General features: G+C 36.6%; 1 protein-coding gene across 1 annotated transcript; it reads left to right on the top strand.

The window, feature by feature from the left end:
* The first annotated feature begins 1,863 nt into the window (after positions 1 to 1,863).
* Positions 1,864 to 19,844, top strand: Serinc1 (serine incorporator 1). Its single transcript, XM_050138058.1, has 10 exons — positions 1,864 to 2,028; positions 6,167 to 6,328; positions 10,426 to 10,595; positions 11,464 to 11,543; positions 11,770 to 11,907; positions 12,437 to 12,606; positions 12,702 to 12,792; positions 16,210 to 16,354; positions 16,456 to 16,686; positions 18,370 to 19,844. Exons 1-10 carry the CDS (start codon positions 1,990 to 1,992, stop codon positions 18,503 to 18,505), a joined length of 1,362 nt encoding a protein of 453 aa, XP_049994015.1. The 5' UTR covers positions 1,864 to 1,989; the 3' UTR covers positions 18,506 to 19,844.
* Positions 19,845 to 21,957: the final 2,113 nt, after the last annotated feature.

Raw genomic sequence — 21,957 nt, 5'->3', positions numbered from 1 at the left:
GTTGTTGCTGCTGTAGCAGTGATAAAATACTCTGACTAAAAATCTTAGGGAGAAAGGGCTTATTTTTAGCTCACAGCTGCAGGACTTAGCCTGTCATGGTTCTGTTCACAATTATGGCCCTTATCAATTAGAATAATCAGGATAATCCCCATAGGCTTGGCCAGAGATTCTGTGAGGTTGACAATTAATACTTACCACAATAATTGGTTTCTTTAAAATTTATACTAAAACCAGAATTTAAAACTAGGGTGAAGGAGAATATAGAGATGACATTATCTATCACACAGGTACAAAGTAATAATTTTTTCCTGATAGTTATTTGTCTTGAATTTTGGGGCTCTATGTTCAGAAATCTTTTAATGTCAATGTTTTCCATTGGTATGAAACTATATAGTATCTGCAACTATAAATGTAATCACTCTACATTTTGTAGATATTATTTTTTTATTTCCAAGCTTGAATTTTCAAGTACGAGCAGGCTCATTTCAGACTCTTAAAAGTTTGAGGTGCTCAAAACACATCCAAAGCTACAGAGAAACCCTGTCTCGAAAAACAAACAAACAAACAAACAAAAAACAAAAACAAAAACAAAAAAACCACACTGGTTTTCTGTTATTTACAATTCCATCCCTTCTGGCGGGGCGTGGGGTAGGGGGTGATGGTGGTGGTGGTCTGTGGTAGTTAACAGTTTTAGTCCTACCAGATTGCTAAGGATTACTCCATACTTTCCTATGAAATTTTTTGTATTTATTTATTTATTTAGATTTCTGTCTCTTCCCCGCCACTGCCTCCCATTTCCCTACCCCTCCCCCAGTCAAGCCCCCCTCCCTCCTCAGCCCAAAAAGCAATCAGGGAAGTCCAAGGACCACCCACCTCCATCCAGGTCTAGTAAGGTGAGCATCCAAACTGCCTAGGCTCCCACAAAGCGAGTATGTGCAGTAGGATCAAAAACCCATTGCCAAGCCGGGCCGTGGTGGCGCATGCCTTTAATCCCAGCACTCAGGAGACAGAGGCAGGCGGATCTCTGTGAGTTCGAGGCCAGCCTGGTCTATAAGAGCTAGTTCCAGGACAGGAACCAAAAAGCTACAGAGAAACCCTGTCTCGAAAAATCAAAAAAAAAAAAAAAAAATTGCCATTGTTCTTGGTCGTCAATGTTATAGACATTTTCTTTTCTTTTTTTAAAAATAGCTATATTAATGGTTATTTCAAAGTGAAGTTCTTTTTGTCTCAAACTCTTTTTATAGAATATTTTCAAGGGCCAATTACAAAAAATAAGAATCAACACTCTCCAAGGACACAATTCAGTCATGCATAGTTCACCAAAATGAGGATGTTCAGCTTAAGTTTGAATAGCTGTCAGTAAAATCAATGCACTATAATAAAAATCTTAATTAAAATGTTTTCCAAGTACAAACCATGTAAAATCTTACTAAGAAGTCAAAACGTGCATCGACAGAAAACAGAAGATCTCAGAGAAAGCGTCATAGTTGGGGGGGGCAGGGAACGGATATGTACATACATGAACTGCGTATGTAAATAGAAATTTAAAAGGGGAACACAAAACTAGCTGAAAGGGGACTTAAGTGAAAATGAGACGGCTAAATCCCAAGGGGAACCGAGCTCTGAAAAAGCAGAAAGAGAACAGTTCTGCGCTCTGCTAACGTCCAGTACAAATAGAAGGTAAGTAAGTGTCTCCCCTTAGTCTACTCGGCTAAGCAGGCCGGCTAAGCAAAGCCAGAAACCGATTTCCAGGAGAGCAACCAGGTCGCACTGCTGGAGAGCCAGCCTGACCTGCTAGCCTGGCGCAGGCGCACCACGGACGCGTCGCCGCCCTCACTCCGCCCTCGTCTGCGAGGAAGTGACGCAAGGCCGAGGGGCGGGTGCGTTCTGCGCCGGAAGTGCCTGCCAGACAGTAAATAAGCACAGAAAAGCCGGAGAAGACGCTGTCTCCATCTTGTCGGCAGACGCTGGGCCAGCGACGCGGAGGCGATGGGGAGCGTTCTGGGGCTGTGCTCCGTGGCGAGCTGGGTAAGGCGGCCTGGTGCGGGCCGGTGCGGGCCGGTGCGGATCGGTGCAAACCGGCTTTTCCGCCTTCCTCCGGTCTGAGCGGGGCCCGAGCCTAGTGAGGGCGAGGCCGGGCGGGCAGGGGAGCCGCCCGAGCAGAGAGAGCGCCCTATGGGAGTTCCCTCTGGAGTCAGCCTCGGCCGTCGCTCTTCCAGCTCCTTCCTTCGGTTGGGCGCCGCGTCCCTTTCAGTCCCTTCGTGCCCGGCGACCTCGCACTGCGGCACTGTCATTCCCGAAGGCCTCTTTGTTCTGACGCGCAGCCTCCAGGGAATCGGGCCCGTTATTTGGCACAGCTTGACGGCAGTGCCGATGTAGCAATGTCGTTTTTGAAATAAAATAGTCTGAACTCCCTCAGTGCCTTCTTCAGCTTTAGTGGCTTGACTGTTCATACTTCCAAATTGGTATTTCTAGAAAAGCTGACCTCTTCTTTGGTACTAAATATTCTTTGTCATCAACCATGGGCGTGCAGTCTGAAACGCGATGCTTTAAAAGGAAGGGTATGTTGCGTTTTCGTTAAACAATAAAAGCGTCTTTAGTGTAGTGGCAAGATTTCGTAACCCAGGTAGCACAGACAACCCGATTCCTCATTAGCCAAAACATTAGCTATGCAGGTTAAAATAAAGAGCTTCATTACTTTGGGTGGGGCATTTGGATTAAAGTTTTACTCTTCAATCTGTGATTTCTTAGTTTAATCCATAACAATTTTCTGGCTAACCAAATGATTCCATTACATGTACATTAACCAACATACTGGCTAAATTATATGTTTTGTCTCTTAAAACATGCTTTGATATAGCTTGAATTATAAATGCTTAATTTTTATCAAGTACCATGTGTAACTTCTTATTCCAACAAGCTATTCTCTTGTATTTCTGTTTGCAGTTGGCTTTGGAAATTTGACTGCAGAAGTTAAGAGAGTCTAATGAAATTTGTTGAACCTTTTATGCAGAAGACAAAATTTGGTCCAATAAAGATTAATAAATAAGGGCCTGGAAAGACAAGTCAGCTGGCTAGTGCGTGATGCTTCTGCTAGATAATGGAGTTTGTTTGTTTCTCAGCACCCACACTTGGCAGTTCACAAAGGCCTGTAACTCCAGCTCCAGGGAATCTGGTTCCCTCTTCTGCTCTGACCTTGTCTCCCTTGGGAACATACTACCACGCAGACACGCATGCATGCACATAACAATTAGGAATAGTTCTTATAAAACTTTTTCTTTTTTGATTTGTTATTTAATTTACTAGAATTGGTTTGGTTGTGATAATGGCATAAAGTAGTTCTATTCAGGTCATAGAGATAGAGGGATATGAAGTCCCCGTTTTATTATTTTCCAATTCACTTTTGAGTACCTGTTTTTGGTATCAAGGTCAGTGTTTTATTGACTTTTTTTTTTACATTTTAAGGATTTTTTTTTATGTATGTATGTATTTTAAGTCAAAATGGCTCTGGCGATTACCATGGGATAAGTTTCATTACTACTTTTACCACTGAGACTGCCTGTTTTGTTCACTAAAAGAATGCCTTTGGTGGAACTGACACTGCCTTGTCATCATCATTAGATTAGCACCCCGAAAAGGTAGCAGCAACATGCAGGGTTAAAGCTGACAGAAGCTAGGGTGCCATGCGATCCTACTTCCTGATGACTGATCTGAGGATTCATGGGGTGTCATTTGGATCGTCCCTTTTGTTCCATGTTCTTTTCTCTATTTTAATTATGGCATTTCAGTGCACATCTGTAAGTAGAATTTGCCCTATGACATACGAATCCATCTGTTTCACATCCTCAAGTTAATATGCTCATTTACTTGAAAGCTTTGATAAAGTAAATGCTTATTCAGATATTCCTATATTGAAGTCATTATGTCAAGTAACCCATAATTGAAAGACATGCTTCTTGAACAGGTTTTTGCAGACTTAGTCAAATTTAATAATTTCTCCCACCTTGTTCATAAAAGAATTATAGAACATTGTTACTGAACAAAAAGAAGTATGAAAGAAAGTTACATGTAAGGATCTCTGACCCTTTTATCCATTCCTAAATCTACATGTACCAGCAGCCACTAATTAATATACCTTTCTCTAACCTGAGGTCAGCATAGGTGTTTTGAATAGAATTGTTTTGTTTTTAATTACTAGACCTTGTAAACAATTACAATCAGTTCTCTACCCAAAATAGTTAATGTGGTTAAATAATTAAGAAAGAAGTAGGAATTACCAGATACTGACTTTGTGCCAACCTCTGCTCCATTTTTATTTTGTATGCAATGACCTTTTTTGGGGGGATTATTCATGGTTGCTATGAGACACAGAACAGTTTAGTGGGACTTGTCAGCTTTGACTTTATGAGGAAATGATCTAATTTGGCTGTTTCCAGCAGAAAGCTCATCTAAGGCTGTTGGTGCACCTAGAGAAAACTTGTAGCTTCCTGTCTGCATAGAATACCTAGATTTGGGGAGCCAAATGCCACATTCTACATTTAAAGTGTGATTTTATGTAGTTAATATATTGTCAGCTCTACTCAGTGTTCATTTATCTACCAAGAGCCTTGCTTTATCCTCTTCAGTTTTGTCTTTCACTCTGTATTTTACATCTTTTGTGCCTGTCTCCTGTGTTGGCTAAGATCCTCATTGTAAATAAATGTAAAGCCCCTTGCTTGCCTTGTTTTAGATGGTAGGGGAAAAATGCATTCGATTTAAATGTAGATGAGAAGGATAGGTATTTTATTAATTCCTTTTTTCAAGCCAAGGATACTTTATTTCAATTCTATGGCTGCGGGTACTATATTTCATCCAGTAGCTTCTCTTCACTTATTGAGATGACCAAGTTGAGCTTTTTCCTTAGTTTGTGAATACTGTGTATTAAATTGGCTGTTTTTAAAAGTTGAGGCATTTTTTTGCCCCAGACTAAAACTTGTCTTGGTTACAATATTCTATTCCTTTATATTTCTGCTTGATGTGCTAAAATTTAGTTAAGAATTTTCACGTTCATGTTCAGGTTGATATTAATCTGTTGTTTTCTTATAGTATCTTTGAGTTTAGTACTAGTAGTTTTTGTTCATGTTTTAAGTAAGAATATATATTCAATATCTCTGATAGTTTGCATCTTTTAGATTTTATTTCTTTGCTGGTTTTGCTCCTAAAAATGTCCCTCTTTTTTTTTTTTGTCTTAACTTTTGAACACTATTTTCATTTACTACAAAATTAAAGTTGTTCTCTCTCTCTCTCTCTCTCTCTCTCTCTCTCTCTCTCTCTCTCTCAGTACTGACTTTTGTCTGGAACTATTTCTTACCATCAATATTTTTTTTTATCTTTATCTTTGTGCCTCTATATAATATGCCCTTATTTACTTATACTATTTTTGTATGCTTTTAAGATTTTTCTGGTTATTACTGCTTTTAAGCAATGTTATAGTGTTACGTAGTATAATTTTTATCATATTTATTTTACTGAGATTTTATTCAATTTGGATATGTGTAGTTTTTATTGAATTGATAGAAATTTGGTAATTATTTCTGCAGAATTCCTCCTTTTTCTTCTGTCCTTTAGGGACTCTAATTTCACTCACATTAACTGCTTAAAATGGTGTCATGTGCACTGATCCTTTTTAAGCATCTCCATCTCTTTTTATGTTTGATCATTTCATATCTGAGCTCGTGTTCCTTCGCTCGGTCGCTCACACACGCGCACACGTACACACTCAATCACTGATTTACCATAGTGTTGTGGTGGGTGGTATTCCTCCACCCTGCACTGTTCCCCCATCTTCTTGTGTTGAGAATTCCCAGAATTTTATGACTGTACTCTTATCTGGGAGGCAGGGGCTGGAGGTGAGCTTAGTAGCTGTGCTGTTGATGAATATTATTTCTTGGTTATTGTTGATTATTTTTCTTGGTTTTGAATAAATTTACTAGGTATAGAGGACATTGTTTATTGTTTGACCTTGCTCCGTTTTTGCCTTTAGGTTTTAGGCATATATATAATGTTTGTGAATCAGATACATTTAGTCTTTTTAAAATTTATGTCACTATTTCCCCTTTCAACAAATAGAGTATACATTTTTATTGAACCATTTTAAACTCTGCTGATCTTTAATATTTTTTCCCAGATACCATGTTTGTGTGGCAGTGCCCCATGCCTGCTGTGCCGATGCTGCCCTAGTGGGAACAACTCCACTGTGACTAGATTGATCTATGCACTTTTCTTGCTTGTGGGAGTTTGTGTAGCTTGTGTAATGTTAATACCAGGAATGGAAGAACAACTGAACAAGGTCAGTCTTTTGTTTTATTGTTGATGAACTAAAACTGTAGAATATACAAAAATAACTTTTGGATAATAAAAAGTAATATAAAAATACAGTAATATATAATCCTAGTTTTAGTAGATTATATTCTGTTAGGAAAGACAAACAGTATGAGGTAGCTTGTTCAGTTCTATGATGACAGCACAAAAAATATTCTTTGGTAATTTCTATGGTTGTTGGTTTCCCACCAAAACTAAACAGTAGATTCCAATACTGAAGACATCACATGCTATAGTCTTAGGACATAAAGAAATCAGGTTGGAAGTGGTCTGGATGCCTCCTTCCTTCTGAATAACTCTCATCATACCAGAAGGTGTTATTCAGGCTCTTGGGGGAAGAATTGCCATCAGCAGTCTTACTGGTCCAGTGGCAAGCCTGTTAGAGATGACCAGTTACTTTGTGATTAGATTTGAGGTCCACTCCCTTGGAAGGAATTTATATCTGGTATTGTAAATTCTTTTACTGTAAACCTCATTGAAAGCCTGTGACTAGAGACTATTAGGCCTAGTGGGGGTGCCACTGTTACTGCTTTACTAAATGGACTACCCACCAGATTTCCTTCTAAGTAGCTGTTCTTCAAGCCTATGGATGAGTGGTATTGTCAGCTTTGATCAGAGAAGCTTGTTTTTACACCTGCAGACTGTCTGCAGTACTTGCAGAGGCCCATAAACTAGTTGCTGTTGGAAATAATTGAAGGTTGAATGCTCAGCCATAAACAGGTTATCTGTGTCACTGCTTCCAAGGCTCAGTGAACATGGCTCAAGTGGGGACGGAAAGAATGTAAGAGCCAAAGGAAAATGAACAGTGGTATCAAATCCCAACTTTCAGGCATAACATAACTGTTTACTTACAAACTCACAGGATCTGGTTGTGTTGAACCCACTAACATTCAGTAATGGAGAGGGGAGGAGCTCACAAGATTCTGCCTCTTTGTGAAATCTGTGTGCAGTTAGTAGTTGTTGAGAGAGTGAAAGACATTTTATTCAGTGGTGTAGCCAGTGTTAAGATGCTCGTGGTCCTATAGAGAACCCTTCAACGCTTCTGGAAACAACTCTAGTAAAACTCGTTGGGTCAAAGAAAAAACAAACGATATGGAAGGAGGAGGAGGACAAATAGGAAGATAGCAGGGATCAGCAGGAGTGGAAGGGAGTGTGGTGGGGAATGGGGTGAATATGATCAAAGTACATTATATGTGTGTATGAAATGTCATGTTGAAAACCATGTATATAACTAATATATCAATGAAATCAGGAAACGACTTTGGTGATGTCACTGTAATTGGAAAGGGGATTGTGTATGTGTGTTTTCTTTTTGTTCCTGAAAAGGGAACATTTTAAAAATAAGTAAAACTTAAGTGCAATGCCTGAAAATGAGGAAGCACAACGACTAGGAAAGGTTTTGAGAGAATTATGTCTAAAGATTAACTTTGTAAAGATAGAAGCCAAGTGCTTAGATCTAGAGGCTTGATATAATAGAATCAGTAAGCAAACAGGCCTCAGATATTGTTGAAGTTGTAGTGATTGAGTCTGGCTGGCATTCAGATATTGGTAGTACTAGAATATATTAACTAGATTCTGGTTCTTAGAAACTGGGGGAAGTAATTTTCTAACCTAGAAACAAGGGCTGGAGAGGCAGCTCAGTGCTTGCTGCTCCTCCAGAGGACTAGAGGTTGCTTCCTGACATCCACTATTGGGTGGCTCATGACTACCCAAACTCGAGCTCCCAGAGACCTGATAGCTCTCTTCTGACCTCTGTAGGTGCCTGTAGTCATGTTCACGTATGCACACATAGATACATAGTCAAAAATAAATCTTAAAGAAATGAAAATAAAGTTATTTTCAATTTTTTTCTTTTTCAGTGAGTTGGCTTATAGGAGCAGAAGAGAATATATAGTTTATAACATGATGACTTAAAGTTACTGTATCACATACCTGTGTGTATGTGGTTCAGGCTGCTAAAATAGTAATATTATGAAAATGTGGTTTAACAGAAATTTCTTTCTTACTTGCTTGGATGAGGGATATTTGAAATAAGGGTGCCAAAAAGGTTTAATTCCAGTAAAGATCTTTTGTTTGCAGTTGACCGTCTTGCATTTCATGTCATAAGGAGAGAAGTAGCAGACTGTGTCATGCTTTTTATATAAAGGCACAATGTTAATCTAATTATTTTCCCCTTCCTAATCTTGTTCTCTTAAGGATTAGAGTTACAAGATAGAATATTGAGGCCAATATTAGATGGCTTAGTCACATGGCTAAATGGACTTGCTACCAAACTCAGTGAGCTCTTTCCATCCACATGATGGAAAGAGAAAACCAGCTAACTCCCTTGAGTTTCCTCTGGTCTCTATAAATGTACTATGGTGTGTGCACATACATAAATAAATTAATTTTAAATATGTGAATTTGGGGCAGATGGTATGGAGGCTAAACACTGTACATCTATGAAAAAATAGAAAACATTAATTCAGATCAGAGTGAGTACCCGTTTTGTGAGCTGGAAATTGAAATCCAGGCAGCATATGCTGTAGAAACCCACACAGGATTAGTGATGCTAGAACTTCCTCAGTAGTTCTTAAGGGAGTTGACAGAGAGGAAGCCTAGCACTGGAAGAAGCAGTGAGAAAAACCACCAGCATACAGGATTTAGACAGAATTGTTGGAAGGACTTTTAGTATATTGAAAATTAAGGACTTCCAACAGCTATTGGATACGAGTGGTAAAAAGCTAATACCTAAAATTTAATATTCTTAGAATACTGGGACTAGGTATGAGAAGAATAGTTTATTCTTATACATATGATATGTGTCGTTTCAAATAATACTGACACTTAAGTCACAAAAGCTCCCTTTTTTTCGTATAGATTTCACTGTGATTTTGTATCTGTGAGTGTGTGTTGGTGGAGACCCATGTTGCATGGGAAGGACTCTGGTACTGCGCCTCTCCACCCCTGCTCAGTTCCTTTCTGATATGGTTGCTGCTATTTCTCAAGATTCTAAATTAAAATATGAATATATTGTCAGCTCAAGTTAAATTAATAATGTACTCATAATGAGAAATAGAACTTAAAGGCCTTATTCTAAAAATGGATTTAAGTAGCATTAGCTTTAAAAAGCTATTTTTTATTCTTTATGGTCTCAGAAGTGACTGTTTTATGCAATTCTTTAAGCTTTTGTTCATTTCTTCCCACCTATCTTATGTAATTCAGTACTGTCATCACAGTAGAATGCAAGTCTTAAAAATTTACAATTATAGTATGCTATCAGTAAGTACATTTTTGTTTTCATGTAACATTCAGATACTTATTTAAAGAAGTAAAGTAAATCTTCAGCTCAAAATAATCATTTAGCCCAAATGCAGCCATTGTTAGCTTATTGTTTATTATTTGCTCATTTGGAAGTTTTAACTTTTTTTTTCTTTTTGGTGAGAAAAAAGTCTCACTATGTGTTGTAGGAGGCCATTTGTTTGTTTCCAGGAGCCCAGAACTGAAATAATAACACAGAAACTATATTATTTAAATCACTGCTTGGCCAATCACTTAAGCATATTCCCAGCTAGCTCCTATATGTAGAATTAACCCATTTTCATTATATTATATTTTACCATGAGGTTTGTGGCCTAACTGCAAGGTTCCAGCTGGCAGCTACATGGTCTCCTGACTCCACCTTCTTTCTTACAGCATTCAGTTTAGTATCTGTGTCGTGCCCTGCCCCCACCCCCAGCCTCTGTTCTGCCCTTCCAGGCCCAACACAGATTCTTTATTAATCAGTGGTATTCACAGCATACAGAGGGGAGTCCCACATCAACTATGTAACCACAGCTGACTTGGACATATGTGTAGACTAGGCTGACCTCAAAATCATAGAGCTCTATCTACTTCTGCCTCCCTCAGTGCTGGAATTAAATGCTTGTGCCACCATGCCTGGCCCTAACTCCCCCTCCTTGCATTAAAATGCAGCAGGGCTATTTTGATAATATATATTTTTATGGCTTGTAAAGTAGATTACAGTTTACATGGAAGTTTTAGTTCATGAAAAGTATTGACCATGAACCCATTTTGTTTTCCTAGATTCCTGGGTTCTGTGAGAATGAGAAGGGTGTTGTTCCTTGTAGTATTCTGGTTGGCTACAAAGCTGTGTATCGCTTGTGCTTTGGCTTAGCCATGTTCTACCTTCTCCTCTCTTTACTAATGATCAAAGTGAAAAGCAGCAGTGATCCTAGAGCCGCGGTCCACAATGGGTAAGCCTTGAATTACATGAGAGAAAAATCTTTAGAACCTGTCTCCTGGTAATTTTGAATTTATCCAAAGAAATTTCAAAGCAGAATCATCTGACCACAAAAACTTAAGAACGTCAGTTGATTTTACTAGAGAAAGTCTTGCTTTGGATATTAAATAATGGTGGTGAGTCATTTATCAGCATCAACTCTGATGATGTATTTTAATTTCAAAGGAGGATGTATATATGTGACTAAAGGAAGACATATTGTTGCCTCTTAGCTTTTAGTGAACCGGCCCTATTACATAGAACACTCAACTTCTACATCTAGAAGGCAGCCAAATAGAAAGAAACTTTATTCCTGAACAGGCATTGATTTTTCTAGATGACTGTTTTGCACATCTGGTTGGGGGAGTGCTAATTTAATCAGTCTCTTTTAATATTGAATATTTCATTGGTAGTTTATTTGAATGCTTTATTGCTTCTTTTTCAACATGCTATGCCAAACATGGACTAAAAATGTTCTATAACAGGCTTTTACCATTTTAGTTACTGCTGTCTTAAATTACTGTTTTGGATGTAGGCATTTGTCATAATTTATTAAAGCTATTAATTTGTGAAATTAAATTTTACTTTATATACTGATATATTATCCAGTTCAGTCCTCTGGAATGAAACCAGTATTCTCAAATGAGTTGTTGGCACATCTTTAAGACTATCTTTACAGTAAGCCTATGTAGTGGTCGGGGTTTGTTGTTGTTGTTTTTCAGTATATGTTTTAGACTATTTACTATTATGTACAATGTAACTGTTCTTTAAGTGGTTCTGAAAAGATTTACTGTTTATTTATTGGGTGCTTATTATTATAATTACATTTCTTTCTGTCTTAGATTTTGGTTCTTTAAATTTGCTACAGCAGTTGCAATTATTGTTGGAGCTTTCTTCATTCCAGAAGGCACTTTTACAACCGGTGAGGATTTAAAAAAAATTTAGTGATATTTTTGTTTGTTTGTTGTAAAGGAAACTATAGTAACTGCTACCTGGAGTTATTTATTCTTTTACTGTTTGGTTTTTCTTTTTTTTTTTCCCAAGTTGCAAAATCAATTTCCATGAATTTTGTATCAAGATTATTAAGAAAAGTAATAAAAACTAAAGCAGTCATTCCTTTGCTTAAAATATGCTATTTTTCCTTTCAGTGTGGTTTTATGTAGGCATGGCAGGTGCCTTTTGTTTTATCCTCATACAACTAGTTTTGCTTATTGATTTTGCCCATTCTTGGAATGAATCATGGGTTGAGAAAATGGAAGAAGGGAACTCAAGGTGTTGGTATGCAGGTAAGCTTTTATTTCATGGAGTATCCTCAGTATAGTGAACATTGATGAGAACAGATGGTTTTCAGGGAAATCCCTTAGCATTTTGTGTTTTATTCCTATGAAGAGGTTTTCAGTTTAAGTTTATGAGTGACTGTATCAGCAACTTGTAGAAAATTACTAACTAGCACTATCACTTTACCCTTGAATAGACAGCATGATATTCTGAAATTCAGACTCTGTTGATTAAAGATTTTTGCACACAGATTTCCCAGTACATTAAAAGTAAAATTTGAAAGGGAATTAGAAATAACATAGAATTGTGTTAATTCATCAGCAGCAATAAACAGAAACAAACAAAACCTTTGGAACACTTTATAAAGGTATAAACGATGCCTAATACCTAAGGGGATTTCTGTATAGTATAGCTGCATTAACAAGCTTGAGTTAATTGGTTAGTTACATAAAATAAAAGATTTATTTTAAAACAAGTACCATGCTGAACATATACTTTTATTAAAAAAATCTAGTAATTCAATTTTTTCTTTCGCAGCTCTGTTATCAGCTACAGCTCTGAATTATTTGCTGTCTTTAGTTGCCATCATCTTATTCTTTGTCTACTACACTCACCCAGCCAGTTGTTCAGAAAATAAGGCATTCATTAGCGTTAACATGCTCCTCTGCATTGGTGCTTCTGTAATGTCTATACTGCCCAAGATCCAGGTATGCACTCATTTTTATGAAGCCTTTAACTTTCTAAATTTTCATAAAACAGAATGTCAGATACTTATTTACATTACTTCATATTTTGTTTGTAGGAATCACAACCAAGATCTGGCTTGTTACAATCTTCAGTAATTACAGTCTACACAATGTATTTGACATGGTCTGCTATGACCAATGAACCAGGTATGTTTACTTATAATGAGTCTTGCAGAATTGACTTTTTATTCCAAACTGTTCATTTTAAGGGGGAAAGTTCCTTAAATTAGGCTGGTAGAGGAGCGGAGCATGTGAACAGTACTACTTCATCTTTAAGGGATTGCTGTTTTTATTTTTACTTAGTTTTCTCCTTCACTAACAAAATGATATAGTTCTAAGAAATCATGGAAACATATATACTTAACTTTTATAGTATCTAAGATAGTTATATATAAGAAGAAATAAAGTATTTTCAATTTTTTTTATGTTTTGTCTGAGACAAAGTTTCACTTTGTAGCTTATGCTGACCATGCCCTCTCATCAGCCCTCAGGCCTCAACCTCCAAAATGCTGGGAACGAACCACTCCTGGCTTTAAGTTCTTTTTTTTTTGTAACTATTTTGCAAATAGATAACTGGCTTTGTAATGAATTTCTGTACTCAAGTCACACTAAGTCCCATAGGAAATAAACTTTTGTATGTCTTGAAAGAACAAATTGTAAAAAATTATATTTTTTACAATTTTTTTCCTACAAAATCATATCTGTATAAAATATTTTCTCTGACTCTCATCACTGTTTACAAATTGATTAAATATCTTTTCAGTTGTTACAGAGACAGGGATCTTAGTGTATAGAGAATCCTTTTCCCCCTCCCCAAAATAAGTAGTTTTAAAATATCATTAATGATTTCTTTGAGATGTTAGCCTTATGTAGTTTTCTTTTATAAAGATGTCCTTGTTAGGATGGAGAGTCCTTTGGGTATATGATCTTAAGGTAGATCAGTTCCCAACTTGCTGAGAAACCACCATACTGATTTCCATAGTGGCTGTACAAGTGCTCTCTACATCCTCACCAGCATGAGCTGTCAATTGTGTTACTGATTTTAGCCATCTGACAGGTATAAGATGGATTTGTATTTTTCTGTTGGCCAAGGATGTTGAACAGTTCTTTAAGTGTTTCTCAAACATTGAGATTCCTCTACTGGGAATTGTTTAGTTCTGTACTCCATTTTTCATTTTATCATTTGGTTTTGTGCTATCTAGTTTAAGTTCTCTGGTTATTAGTCCACAATTGGATGTGGATTTGGTAAAAATCTTTACTCATTTTGTAGCCCGCCACTTTGTCCACTTGATTAGTTTTATATTGAGGTCTTTGATCCAGTTGGACTTGAGTTTTGTGAAGGATGATAAGTATAGGTTCATTTGCATTCTTTGACATGCGGGCATCTAGCTTGTTCAGCACCATTTGTTGAAAATGCTGGTTTTTTTTTTTTTCCTAGTGTAGCTTTTTTTTATTTGTTTTTTAAATCAAAACCCAGCAGTTTATTATTGTCCAGGGTTATTTTAGCCATCCTGGTTTTTTTTTGTTTTGTTTTGTTTTGTTTTTCCTTATTAGGCTGAGAATTGTCCTGTCAATGTCTGTAAAGAATTGTGTTGGAATTTTGATGGGGATTACACTAAATCTGTAGACGGCTTTCGGTAAGATGGGCATTGTTACTATGAGAGATCTTCCTATCTTCTGATATCATCTTCAATTCCTTCTTCAAATACTTGAATTTGTTGTCACATATGCCTTTCCTTGCTTGGTTAAAGTTACCTCAAGATATTTTACATTATTTGAGGCTGTTAGTGGTGCTGTTTTCCTGATTTCCTTCCCTGTCTGTCAGTTGCCTATAGGAGGGGCTCTGATTTTTATTTATTTATTCATTTTTAATTAATCTTGTATCCAGCTGCTTTGTTGAAACTGTTTATCAGCCGTAGGAATTCCCTGGTAGAATTTCTAGGGTCATTTATGTACACTGTCATATCACCTGCAAATAATACTTTAGGTTTCTTCCTTTCCAAATTGTATCTCTTTGGTTTCCTTCAGTTGTCTAATTGCTTTAGCTAGAACTTCAAGTACTAAATTCACTAGATATGGAATGAGTGGGCAGCCTTGTCTTGTTCCTGATTTTAGTGGAACTGTTTTGAGTTTCTCCCCATTTAATTTGTGTTGGCTATTAGCTTGGTGTAAATTGCCATTATTATGTTTAGTTATGTCCCTTGTATCCCTAATCTCTTTACTTATGGTGTTAGATTTTTTTTTCAAATGCCTTTCCTGCATTTAATGAGATGATCATGTGATTCTTTTCAGTTTGTTTATATGGTGGATTATACTTACAGATTTTCATCCCTGCATCTCTGGAATGAGACTACTTTGGATGATCTTTATGATGTGTTCATGGATTCAGTTTCCAAATATTTTATTGAATATCTTTGTATTGTTGTTCATAAGGGAAAATAGTCTGTAATTCTAAAAGTTCTATGTTGAGTCTTTATGTGGTATAGTTATCAGGTTAACTGTGGCCTCATAAAATGAAGGTTCCTTTTGTTTCTGTTTTCTGGAATATTGGGAGTATTGACGTTAACTCTACTTTGGAAGTTTAGTACAATTCTGTGCTAAAAATATATGGCCCTGGGATTTTTTTGGTTGTTAGAATTTTAATGACTGCTTTTATTTCCCTAGGGGTTTAAGGTTTCTTTGTTTTGTTTATTTGATCTTGGGTTTAATTTTGGTAAATGGAAAAAATTAACCATTTCTTTTAGAATATCCAGTTTGGTGGTATAGGCTTTTATTTAAGTTAATTTTATTTCATATAAAATATATATTATTATAATTCTCTGGATTTCAACAGTGTCTCTTGTTATGTCCCCCTTTTCATTTCTGTTTTTGTTAATTTGGATATTTTCTCTCTTGTCTGTTAGCTAGTTTGGAATAAGGGTTTGTCTATTTTGATTTTTTAAAAGAATCAACTTTTTGTTTCATTGATTCTTTGTATTCTCTTTGCTATTTTTCATTTCAGCCCTCAGTTTGATTATTTCTTGCTGTCTACTCTTGGGTGTAGTATTAAATTGCTATGCTAGTATGAGATCACTCCAGTTTTTTATATAGGCACCCAATACTGTGAACTTTTCTCTTAGCAGCCTTTCACTGTGTCCTACAAGGTTGGGTATGCTGAGTATTATTTTCATTTAATCGTAGTCTTGAACTTATTTCTGTTTTGACCCATTTTTATAGGTCAGTAGTAAACTGTTCAGTTTCCTTGAGTTTCTACGTTTAAGTTTTCTGTTGTGAATAGGATGCAGGGAGTTACTAGTTTTCTTTTATCTGTTGAAATTTGCTTTGTGTCCAAGTATGTGATCAGTTCTGGACAAAGTTTCATGAAGTAGAGAGAAGGTAGAATCTTTCATGTTCTTCTTTAAAAAAAAAATAGGTTCTTACTATTAATACATACAAATTATGCTTAAGTATGTAATTTGCTTGTGCCTATTTTAATCAACCCTTTTTGCTTCCATGGGTTAAATATGTCCTTATTTTTTTTTTATCTTGCTCTAACATTTAATTTGACCTTAATGTACTTTATAGAAACAAACTGCAATCCAAGTCTACTAAGCATCATTGGCTTCAATACCACAAACCCTCTCCCAAAGGACGGGCAGTCCGTTCAGTGGTGGCATCCCCAGGGGATTATAGGACTGGTTCTCTTCCTACTGTGTGTGTTTTATTCAAGGTAAGAAAGTCTGCAAACCATACTTTCAGGTGGTGTATTTGTGTAGATGAAGGAATTACCTATTTTTAAAAGTTGTTTCTTTCTCTGACTTTTTCATGCAGTATCCGTACCTCCAACAACAGTCAGGTTAATAAACTGACCCTAACAAGTGATGAGTCAACACTAATAGAAGACGGGAATGCCAGAAGTGATGGATCCTTAGAAGATGGCGATGATGTTCACCGAGCTGTAGATAACGAAAGGGATGGCGTCACTTACAGTTACTCCTTCTTTCACTTCATGCTTTTCCTGGCTTCACTTTATATCATGATGACCCTTACCAACTGGTACAGGTACTTAGATTTCATGTTAACTTCAGGTAATTTTGGTGTTTTTTTCATGACTCTGTTGTAAAATATGTGACAGTAAGTACTTGAGTATGCATGTATATGTGGATGTTTATGTGTAAGTAGGTGCATATGTACCTGGTGTGTGAAGGCCAGAGATGGAACTCACGTGTATTTCTTAGGTACTGTAGAACAGTGGTATGGAACACCAAATAGACTAGGCTAGCTAGCCAGAAAACTCTAGTGATTATCTATTTCCACCATTACCCTGCTAGAATGATAAGTGAGTGCCTCTGTATCTGGCTTATTAAAAATGTGGGCTCTGGGAGTCAGAATCCAGTCTTTATGTTTTTGCAAGGCAAGTCATTTATTTCTCAAGCGCCAAAGTACTTTTTAATTCTGATGTATTTCAATATTTAGTTAAAATTAATTCTGAGAGAATGAGAAATGCCAGTTTTACTTCCTTAACAAACAAATGGGGTTGTTCAAATTTTGAAGACAGTTAAATAGGATACTATATATAACCATGTTTTAACAGAAATGCATGTTAATAGTTGATTTGACATACTGTTTAAATTTTTAATTCTGTAAATTTATTGCTAACATACTATAGTAATAGTATACAGTTTTAAAAACAATTCTTTTAAAACTAAATCATTAAACTGGGCTGGTGAGATAGATGACTTTAATTAAGAGCTCTTTTGCCAGAGGTCCCAGATTCCATTTTCAGCACTCATATGGTACTCAAAATTTTTGTAACACCAGTTCCAGATCTGATAATCTTGTGTAGACATGAGCACCATATACAGAGTCAGAGGCAAAACAATCATACACATTTAATAAAGTATTAGAGACAAGATAGCTAAAAAATTGTGAATGCAAATCATTGTAATTTATTTTTAGTATTCTTTTAACTACGTTTATTTTCCCTTCAAAATTAATTCATACTTTCATAAATAATAAAAGTAACGAATTATAGTTTATTTTTAAACTTTGTCTAAAATGATTACCAAAAGATTCTTCACAAGCCTGATATTGGCCTATATGCTTTGACAAGTTTGTTTTCAGTAATTTTTAACGCATGTCTTTAAATAGTATTAAAGACTATTTATCATACCAGCAAAGGGTCAAAAAAAATATTCTAACCTGATGTTTTTGAGGCTAGTGCTTACTCATTTTTATTATGAAAGTGTATTTTATCAAATTCTTAAACTACATCTTACTTAGTTAAGATGTATCTCTCAGTAATCAGTAGCTTTAACTGTCATATAATAGTAAATGCTTAAAAAATTAGTTAAAAGAGATGTATATTTCTGTTTGTATGCAAAAATCAGCTAACTTCAGGATATATTTCCTTCCCCATCTGAAGTGGCATTAGCTGAGAAGGGAGGCCCATAAACCTTCCAGTTTTATATATAATGGTCACATGTTATTTACTCTGGTCTCACCTGCTCCTATTTAATATCATGTAAAATTATATATGATGTCTCAGAACTGTGTGAAAAATCTACGTCAGAGTTCTGTGTTGTGCTCAAAGAAAGTCTTCCTGATGCATCAGTACGGAAGGCATGGCAGCAAAATGAGCAGCTCCATACAAAGGAAGCCTGAGTGAAGAGACTTAGTAGCTTGATGACTTAGTAACACAATCCATTCACCAAAGTATCACTTCTGTATTTCCTCAAATTTTAGGTATGAGCCTTCTCGTGAGATGAAGAGTCAGTGGACAGCAGTCTGGGTGAAAATTTCGTCCAGCTGGATTGGCATCGTGTTGTATGTTTGGACGCTGGTGGCACCACTTGTTCTTACAAATCGTGATTTTGACTGAATGGGACTTCTGGCATGGTCATTGTTTATTTGACATTAACAGTATTCCCAGTTTTTGTAAAGTTGTATGTGTTGTTGTATAACTTTTTCTCTTGCATGAATTAGATTTACTCTGCTATTTTATCCACGTTCTTGCTTATTATATGGATGATACGGATTGCAAAGGGAGAATTTTGAATAAGATGGTAAACTAAGGAAAGATAGACACTGATAGGCATATCATCTGCTCTGTACATATGAAATTAAAAGTGAAAAACAAGAATTCCTGACAGTTGTTTTCAAAATTGTTAGAGCTTATGCTGTTTTAGAAACATAACAATGGCTGCCTTTTGAAATACTTGATGTGTTGCCTTACAGAAGACTGCAAAGCAAACACCTGTTCTGAAATTATGTAAATAAGTCAAAGCTAGTTGTCTAAAAAATGCAAATTACTTCAGGTTTGTCAGGATGTTCTCTTACTAGGTACAGAATGCTCACATTTAGTGGAAAGAGTTTAGGATAACGAGGGAGGCTACGGAACAGATAGGAGCCTTCACAGAAAGTCTCTGGTAGCAGGCTTTAAAGTGGATACTCTTAGATCATGAGATCTAAGATCATGACGTTCTCTTTAAGAAAGGGTGGCCTTTACAAACATACAATTATGGATTTCATAGAGTTGTTAGCAGTTCTAAAACATTTACACAAGGTTTTGAAAAGGAAAATCATGTTTGAAAATTTTGAAACTAAACATTTGCAAATCAAAGCTGAGAAAGCTCTAACAGGACGTGAGGCCCTAGGCTCTGCGTTAGGTACTGAAGAACTAGTCCACCTCTAGAGAGAAGCTGAAGCACAGGCTGAGTAGCCAAATAGCTGGTTAGTGGCAAAGTTGAGAAATTCTAAGTTTGCCAATACTAGCCAACATACTAAAAACTTTTGTATCTAAAATACATTATTCACTTCATAAATCATCAATGGTAGATAATTTGTGTGATGTGTATTGCTGCTCTTCAGCATGCTTTTTATCCAAACAGGAAGGCCAGGAGTATAATGAACTTGTAGAATAGACTACTTACATTATATTACACTACACATTTAAACATGTTTAAAATGTTTGTATTTACTGCCATGTAATTGAGAAAATAGTCAACTTGAAAATCAGTATGCCATTTAATTTAGATAAAAATGCTTATTTATGTATAAATTAGCACCAAGTAAAGCTTACATTTGCTTCTTTAAAAATATTTATTCTGCACATGGAATATAATTCCTGTTAATTTCCCAAACTTATTGTGTTAATACTGTGTTTCACAATTTTGAACTGCTGTGTTCTGCCTCTTAAATAAATGAATTCAGAGAAAATATGTGGTGGTAGTTCTTTAGCATTGGTTCCTTAAAACATTAGGTGGCTTGAACTCAAGATTTTTCCTTTTTGAAAAGTACTTGGCTCTAGAGAAAATGCCCATTTTCTGCTTTGATAAATGAATTTTGAAAGTAATTCAACCTCTTTTGTCTGTAAATGAATCCTTAAGTTGGGTCTCAAAAGTAAAAGTGGTGTTCTTACCCTTAAAGAACCTTCAGTAGGTGAGCCAGGTCAGTCAGGAGAATGGATTTTAGTTCTCAAAACTGAAAATGCACACCTCTTATGTCCTCCACCAGCCATGTGTTTTAAAAGTTGTGGTCAGTGTGGTGAATATAACTGGTCTCAGGGTTTCTGTCACTGTGATAAAACCTTGACCATGAACAGCTTGGGGAAGAACCTATGCAGAGGCTATGAGGAGTAAGTAAGAGTGCTGCTTACTTACTGGCTTGCTCCCTATGATTTGGTCGACCTGCTTTTATACCATTCCAGGATGGGCTGGGCCCTCCTACATCAATGACGGTTTAAGAAAATGACCAGCAGGCTTGCCTAACTGGCCAATATAGTTGGGCATTTTCTCAATTGAGGTTTCCTATTCCCAAATGATTCTAGCCTCTTTGTTGTTGAAATAAACTCTTAACTAGTACATAACTGTACTGATGAAATACCTCTGTCCGTGAATTACATTAATTTTCTATCACTATAAAGGAATATAGGTAAGAACTTAAGACTCTGTCAAGTTATCATGCCCACAAGGCCCACCACTCCTTAGTATTCTGGGAACTATGCCATCAACATAGTAATATTTGACAATTACAGGAGTTGCCAAACTTTGGTATATTTTGTTTCAAAATTCTTCACTGAGTTTCTACAGTATTTGGGCAGGTAATTGTGTGTGGAGGAGAGAAAGACATGGTGTGGGAGAATGGGCAATATTCTGTCAATCATATTCTAAATAAACGCTGATTGGCCAGTAGCCAAGCAGGAAGTATAGGCGGGTCAATGAGAACAGAATTCTGGGAAGGAGGAAGCCCATTCCTTTGCAGTCTTTGCCCAGCCACTGAAGCAAGATGTGACTGCCTCACTGTATAAGGTACTGAGCTATGTGGCTAACAGACAAGAATAATGGGCTAATATACAGTATAAGAGTTAATAAGCCTGAGCTAATGGGCCAATCAGTTTATAGTTAATGTAGACCTCTGCGATTTCTTTGGGACTTAAGGACTGTGGGAACCAGGCAGAACGAGGACTGGGCAGGACAGAAATCTCGGACAACAGAGACAGACTTGAGTCTAGAGGAGGGCACTGGATTCTTTGGATCCAGTTACAAGTGGTTGTGAACTACTTGACTGGTGCTGGGAACTGAATTCTGGTCTCTCTGGTCACTAAAGCAGTTTGTAATAGCCCAAACTAGTGTGTGACTGACAAAACATGGGGTACAAGTGGTACAAGTAGTAAGGAAGTAAGTAATAACTCAAAATCTGGGTGAGTATAAAACAAAAACTTTCGAAATTGCTTTTTAAAATACTACTTGTAGTTTGCCTTTGTAAACCAAACTCTAACCTATAGCAAAGTTAATAATAGATGTTGAGAGCATTTATAGCTATATACCCATTCTGTTTAAGGTAACTTTCAATAAAAACAATATAATCAATCTTATGCTTTGGAACCCATTGGTGAACCTACCATACTCCCTATTTTTCTTTTGTGGCCCAATTTTCCCCATGTATGTAAGATGTCATGGCTAGACCAAAGACTATTTGCTGGAGACAGCCAGGGTCAAAAGAAACAGTTCCCCTATTATCTAAGTTTCTTTTCAGATTAAAACAATGCATCCTATAGTAAGAGAAGCTCTTAAGCAGGAAGAAAAACTTAGAATTGCTTCAGAAGTTCTTGGAACCAAAATCACAAGGCCCCTTCCTGCCATAATAAGCACGATGTCCCCAGTTAGTCCCTTGGGAATCTGAGGATAGGGAACCTGAAAGGACCCTATCCTATAGCATTACTGACGAATATCTTTCATATCACCATAGAACCTTCATCTGGTGATGGATGGAGATAGAGACAGAGACCCACACTGGAGCACTGGACTGAGCTCCCAAGGTCCCAATGAGGAG

The sequence above is a fragment of the Alexandromys fortis genome, unplaced genomic scaffold (genome assembly GCF_014885135.2).
Source record: "Alexandromys fortis isolate MF-2015 unplaced genomic scaffold, M_Fortis_MF-2015_v1.1 scaffold_14, whole genome shotgun sequence".
NCBI classification, from domain to species: domain Eukaryota; kingdom Metazoa; phylum Chordata; class Mammalia; order Rodentia; family Cricetidae; genus Alexandromys; species Alexandromys fortis.
Note: the sequence above shows the minus strand (reverse complement) of the source record. Positions and strands in the feature narration are given on the sequence as shown.

Excerpts from the sequence above, each read along its gene's own strand:
- Serinc1 (XM_050138058.1), top strand. The coding sequence starts at position 1,990 with ATGGGGAGCGTTCTGGGGCTGTGCTCCGTGGCGAGCTGG. Across the intron at positions 12,607-12,701 it reads CTATACTGCCCAAGATCCAG|GAATCACAACCAAGATCTGG; the intron begins GTATGCACTCAT and ends TTTTGTTTGTAG. Across the intron at positions 12,793-16,209 it reads TGCTATGACCAATGAACCAG|AAACAAACTGCAATCCAAGT; the intron begins GTATGTTTACTT and ends TGTACTTTATAG.